This window comes from Triticum aestivum, chromosome 7B (genome assembly GCF_018294505.1).
Source record: "Triticum aestivum cultivar Chinese Spring chromosome 7B, IWGSC CS RefSeq v2.1, whole genome shotgun sequence".
NCBI lineage: Eukaryota > Viridiplantae > Streptophyta > Magnoliopsida > Poales > Poaceae > Triticum > Triticum aestivum.
This window is the reverse complement of record NC_057813.1, coordinates 507,941,098-507,946,969: the sequence shown is the minus strand read 5'-3', so window position 1 is coordinate 507,946,969 and position 5,872 is coordinate 507,941,098. Positions and strand designations below refer to the sequence as shown.

Genomic DNA, 5,872 nt, shown 5'->3' with positions numbered 1-5,872 from the left:
CAGTGACTGGTAGAAACATCTGCCTGTCAGTGTAGACTACCCCTCCACACAGACTGGAGATTAGCGACAGGTGCTAGACCCATTAACTTGTAACTCAACATAGCACACGAAGTTTTCAAACTGCAGGAACATAGTAAACTGGGTACTCCTATATAGTACGGACTGAGAGGATAAACTCTATTACTTTCCTATTGCCAAAGTAATGCATCTATCTCACCACTAAAAACAATGCTAGAATCAACTTGTGACAACTACTACCATCTAATCATCCTCATTGGACTCGGAAAAAAAGTCTTCTAAAAGAGCACATATCTGACACCCATCCCAAATAACAGCCACACCCAAATCCTTTTTTATTTTAAAAAATTGAAGTTGTCCTTAGAAAAACAAACCTCCAATCACATGGAGTTCCATCCCTTTGCAGCAGGAAGAGGTGGGATGCTCTGCTCATTTCTGAAGAAGTCATCAGGATCCACCATGGCCTTGACTGCTGCCAACCTCTCAAAATTGCCCTTGAAGTACTTCTCCCCCCAAACTCTAGCCTTTGCATAGCTGGTCACATTGTCGCCCAATTCATTCCTGCCAAGATCCAGGTCTCTGTAGTTCACATACCCAGTTCTTGGGTTCTTGGATACATATGGCTCCATCTGCTTGTACAGACCCCTGACCCAGGCCATATGCTTATCAAACGCATCTGTTCCATTCTCAGACCAAGAGGAGTAGTATTGGAGGTTGTACAGATTCCCCTTCCGGTGAGGGAAAGGCGTCGCAGACGGCGCGACGCTTCCCATTCTGCCGCCGTAGGGATCTAGGATGAGGATCCCGGCTTCCTGCTTCGCCAGCCATGTCCATGTGCTCTCCCAGACGTGCCATGGGATTGGCACTTGCACGTAGTCAGACTTAGCTTTCACATAACTGTCTGGCTTGTTACCCCTGTCCAAGAGCAGCTCTAATGGCTTGAAGCTGGAGTGGAACGCGAAGTACATGGTGGATTGGATCCAGGTGATCTCCTCGCAGTCTGCTCGCACCATTCCAAGATCAGAGAAGTGAGCTCGCATGAGACTGACGAGGCGGTCGCATCGGCCAAGAAACAGGGACTGAAACTGAGCGTCCTGGTTATGCACGACGACCCGTAGGTAGAGGTCGGGGGGCAGGGCGGGCGCGATTTCTTGCCATTTGGCTATGAGATGGGTGGCCAATTGTTTTCTTGACCGACGGATGGTGAACACCGTGACCGACTCCGGCACACGCACGAGCCGGAGCTTCCAGGACAGCACGACGCCGAAGCTCTCGCCGCCGCCACCCCTGATGGCCCAGAAGAGATCTTCCCCCATGGTGGTCCTGTTCAGGAGTCTCCCGCTGGCGTCCACGAGGACGGCGTCAAGGACGTGGTCGGCGGCGAGGCCATACCTGCGCATCAGCGTGCCGAAGCCGCCGCCGCAGAGGTGGCCGCCGACGCCGACGGTGGGGCAGACCCCGGCGGGGAAGGCGAGCGCGCGGCTCGCGGCGGCCACGGCATAGTAGAGCTCGCCGATCGTGGCGCCCGACCCGACCCAGGCCTCGGCGCGCGCGGGGTCGACGCGGACGGCGCGGAGCGCGGCGAGGTCGAGCAGGGCGAAGGGCTCGCGGGGGTCCAGGGAGAGGTAGGAGAGGCCCTCGTAGTCGTGGCCGCCGCTGCGCACGCGGACGCGGACGCTGTGCAGACGGCCGCAGCGCACGGCGGCCTGGGCGTGGGAGGCCTCTCCGGCGGCGACGATCGCAACAGGCCGTGGGGTGCCGGGAGTGACGAAGCGGAGGTTCCGGACGGAGGAGAGCAGGAGCGGGGAGTAGGACGGGGAGGGCGGGGTGTGGAGGAGATTGGGCGGGATGGCGGCGGCGAGGCAGTGGAGGAACGCATCAGCGGTGGATGCGGCGGAGGAAATGGATGTGTTGCAGGGGAGGATGAAAAGGGCCAGGAGGAGCCGCAAGATTGCCTCTGTTCTTGACATGTTTGATGCTGCTAGTATGCGACCTTGCCTCTATCTGGGAGCAACTCTCGCCCCCTTGGATGCCTGCATTTCGGACATGTTTGATTGCTAGCATACTTCTGTTACGGCCCCTCCTACTTCTTCAGCTACACCAGGCGCTGCTACTTCTACGACCAAGGCCCAGACGGAGATTGAGGCCCATGGCCGACCGACGCGGGCTCGCAAGGGGAGTGAGCGGTACCCGGCCCATAGCTGGGTCACTGGCTGATCGAGAGGGATATGTACCTGCGAGCGTGGAGAGGGAGGCAGGCTGGAACAAGACACAGGCGGCGGCTGGCTTCCTCCTACCCCCAATTCCCCTTTCTCCTACCCTAGAACCCGAGCTTGTATCCTAAAATTCAGTCTGTAATCGAAGAAATATCCTGAACCTTAGATCGAGAACATAACATTTGGTATCAGCAGCCTTTCCCACCCACCACCAAACACTGGCAGGCCGATTTCCCTCCATTATCCAGACTCGCCACGGCAAGGCAACAGCCATGGAGGAAACCAACAAAGCTCTGGCGGATCTGACGGCGGCCATCAGCGCTATGTCAGCTCAGATCGGCGAGATCCACCCGGTGGTTCTCGAACTCCAAGGGTGGAGACCGGCAATTGAGCGATCGGTGGGCGATCTGCGCGCCGAGGTGGGCGAATTGCGGCAGCAACTCAAGGAGATTCGGCCGGCCCCCGCGCTGGCGCAAGACCCAGCACCGGCACGGGAGAAGGATCCGGTGCAGCCGGTCCGCCTCGCGGATTTGCCTCCCCTCCTTCCAACAACCGCAGACCTGCCTTCCCTGCTTCCACAAGTTGCGGACGCGCGCCTTCCCCGACCCAGCGACCACCTTTTGGTTCGCGGTGGCGACGGCCACGGGTCTACTGGCCACGGCAGGACTTCAGATCACCGGGGGATGTCACCGGGGGAACGAACCCCTAGGGCGCCTCCGGTCACGGGTACGCTCGATTCTCAGTTCCACATCGGAGAGAGTTCATTCATGGGAGACAGGAGTTTTGGGTATCATCGGTTTCCACCACCACCTCGTTTTGATTTTCCATTGTTCGATGGTGATGGGCCTAGAGCTTGGCGGCTTAAGTGTGAAGCTTATTTTCGTGTGTGCACATTGAGTCCGGATACTTGGGTTAGTTGTGCCACGATGTACTTCATCGATGGAGCCCTGTCTTGGTTACAGTCGAGCAAGGCACACTTGCATTTTCGAGATTGGGGGCCATTTGCGGATGCTGTGTGCGCTCAATTTGGTCGAGAAGAGTTTCAAAATTTGTTGAGGCAGTTTAATAGGCTTAGTGAGGGAGGCACTGTTACTGAGTATGCCGAGCAATTCACTCAACTGATGCACAATCTCACAGCACACCACGAGTCCTGGGAGCCATCTTATTTCATTACACATTTTATTGATGGTCTACAGAAAGAAATTCGAGCTGCTGTTGTTTTGCATCGCCCAAAAACTCTTGATACTGCCGTCGATCTCGCATGCTTGCAGGAAGAGGTGTTGGACGCATTGCGGCGTGAGGACAAACGCGAGGACCGTCGGTACTCATCGGCCCATGTGCTGCGGTCGGTGCCGCGGACGGCCTTGCCACTACCACCGCCACCAGTCTCATCGCCTACAACTGTAATCGCTCAGGATAGTCGCGCGCCGACGCGGCGCACCCCTGAAGTGACTCGTCCACCTGTCCAAGATGACAAGATGGCCACCCTCAAGGCGTATCGCCGTGCGCGCGGCCTCTGTTTCACCTGCGGCGAACGCTGGGGTCGGGAGCACCGGTGCGGCCCTACGGTACAACTACATGTGGTGGAGGAATTACTGGATATGATGCGCCCCGATCAAGAAGAAGATGTGGCGACTCCTAACGCAACCAGTGAGTCGGCAGCAGATTGCTGTGTCATTTCCAAGGAGGCAATCGAAGGGGCAGAATCCCCAACAACCATGCGTCTTCATGGCTGTGTGCAAGGGCGTGAGGTGATCATGCTGGTCGACTCGGGCAGCTCGCACAGCTTTGTGTGTGCATCGCTCGCGGAGCATCTCAAGGGACTACAACCGGCCAAACGTGCGCTCAAGGTCCGAGTGGCAAACGGGGGCGAGATGCGCAGTGATCAAGAGATACCAAGCTGTCAATGGAGCACGCATGGAGTTCAGTTCCAGACCAATCTGAAGGTGTTGCCATTGGGAAGCTACGATGTCATCTTGGGCATTGACTGGCTTGCTTGTCACAGTCCTATGCAGGTGCATTGGCAGGAGAAGACCATGCAATTTGAGTATGGAGGGCAACAGGTGCAGCTGCAAGGGGCTAAGGCAGATGTCACGCAGTGCCAGATGCTCTCAGGAGAGGAGCTCAACTTGTTACTCCAGCGAGCAGGAGTGGCACGCATCCTGCAATTATGTACTGTCCAAACTAACACCGTTCAAGCGACTGAGATGCCGGTGCCTCAATCAGTGCAGCAACTGCTTAACGAATATGAGCATCTGTTCGGCGAGCCAACGGGACTACCACCACAACGAGAGGGTGATCATGCGATTCCTCTGGTACCGGGTGCACGCCCTGTGAACCTTCGTCCTTATCGTTACAGCCCGGCACAGAAAGATGAAGTGGAGCATCAAGTAGCAGAGATGCTAGCTCAGGGGATTATCCAGCCGAGCTCGAGTCCGTTTGCCTCACCCGTGCTGTTGGTGCAAAAGAAAGACCTCACCTGGCAATTTTGTGTTGACTACCGACACCTGAATGCAATCACAGTGAAGAACCGTTACCCCCTTCCAATCATCGATGAACTGTTGGATGAACTTGCCGGAAGTAAGTTATTTACCAGTCTTGACTTGCGCGCGGGCTATCATCAAATCCGGATGCGCCCCGAAGACGAGCACAAAACGGCCTTCAAGACTCACCATGGCCACTTTGAATTCAAAGTGATGTCCTATGGCCTGACGGGGGGACCCGCTACATTTCAAGGCAAGATGAATACTGCTTTGTCACCGTTGCTACGCAAGGGCGTGTTGGTATTCATAGATGACATTCTAGTGCACAGTGAAGATGAACCAACACATGTCAGGCTCCTTCGTCAAGTGTTTCAGATTCTGAAACAACACCAGTTCAAGATTAATAGGAGCAAGTGCTCGTTTGCGAGACCAAGTCTCACGTATCTGGGGCACGAGATCAGTGGTGACGGCATCCGGACTGACAAGAAGAACATCCGAGCAGTGGAAAATTGGCCGACGCCAACCTCGGTCAAAGAGGTTCGAGGGTTCCTTGGCCTAGCAGGCTACTACCGAAAGTTTGTCCGGCAGTTTGGCGTCATTAGCAGACCCCTTACTGACCTGCTTAAGAAGAACATAGTCTTTAGGTGGACGAATCTCGAGGCAACCGCATTCGCTGCTCTCAAGACCGCCTTGACCTCTGCTCCAGTGCTCGCCTTACCTGATTTTGCCAAGCCGTTTGAACTGGAGACGGACGCGTCAGACCTGGGTATTGGCGCGGTGCTCCAGCAGGAACAACACCCTATCGCCTTCCTAAGCAAGGCGTTGGGCCCGCGTAACCGCGCTCTGTCCACTTATGAGAAGGAAGGTCTCGCCATCCTGCTGGCTATGGAACATTGGCGATCTTATCTCCAGCACGATGAATTCATCATACACACAGACCAACGCAGCCTAGTGCATCTGGAGGATCAACATTTGGCGACTCCGTGGCAGCAAAAGGTGATGGCCAAATTGCTTGGACTGCGATACCGTATTGTGTACAAGAAGGGCGAAGACAACAAAGCGGCAGATGCACTCTCACGCCGCCCTGGGCCGTTACAAGGAGACCTCGCTACCATAACTGTGGCGGTTCTCGCATGGTTGGAAACAGTACAGCAA

The 5,872-nt window shown here is 55.8% G+C and overlaps 1 protein-coding gene across 1 annotated transcript; it reads right to left on the bottom strand.

Annotated features, from left to right (window-relative positions):
* Nucleotides 1-329: 329 nt before the first annotated feature.
* LOC123160305 (berberine bridge enzyme-like Cyn d 4) lies at nucleotides 330-2,087 on the bottom strand. The gene has a single exon (XM_044578109.1). The coding sequence runs from the start codon at nucleotides 1,986-1,988 to the stop codon at nucleotides 399-401; it is 1,590 nt and encodes a 529-aa protein (XP_044434044.1). The 5' UTR covers nucleotides 1,989-2,087; the 3' UTR covers nucleotides 330-398.
* Between the last annotated feature and the right edge of the window lie 3,785 nt (nucleotides 2,088-5,872).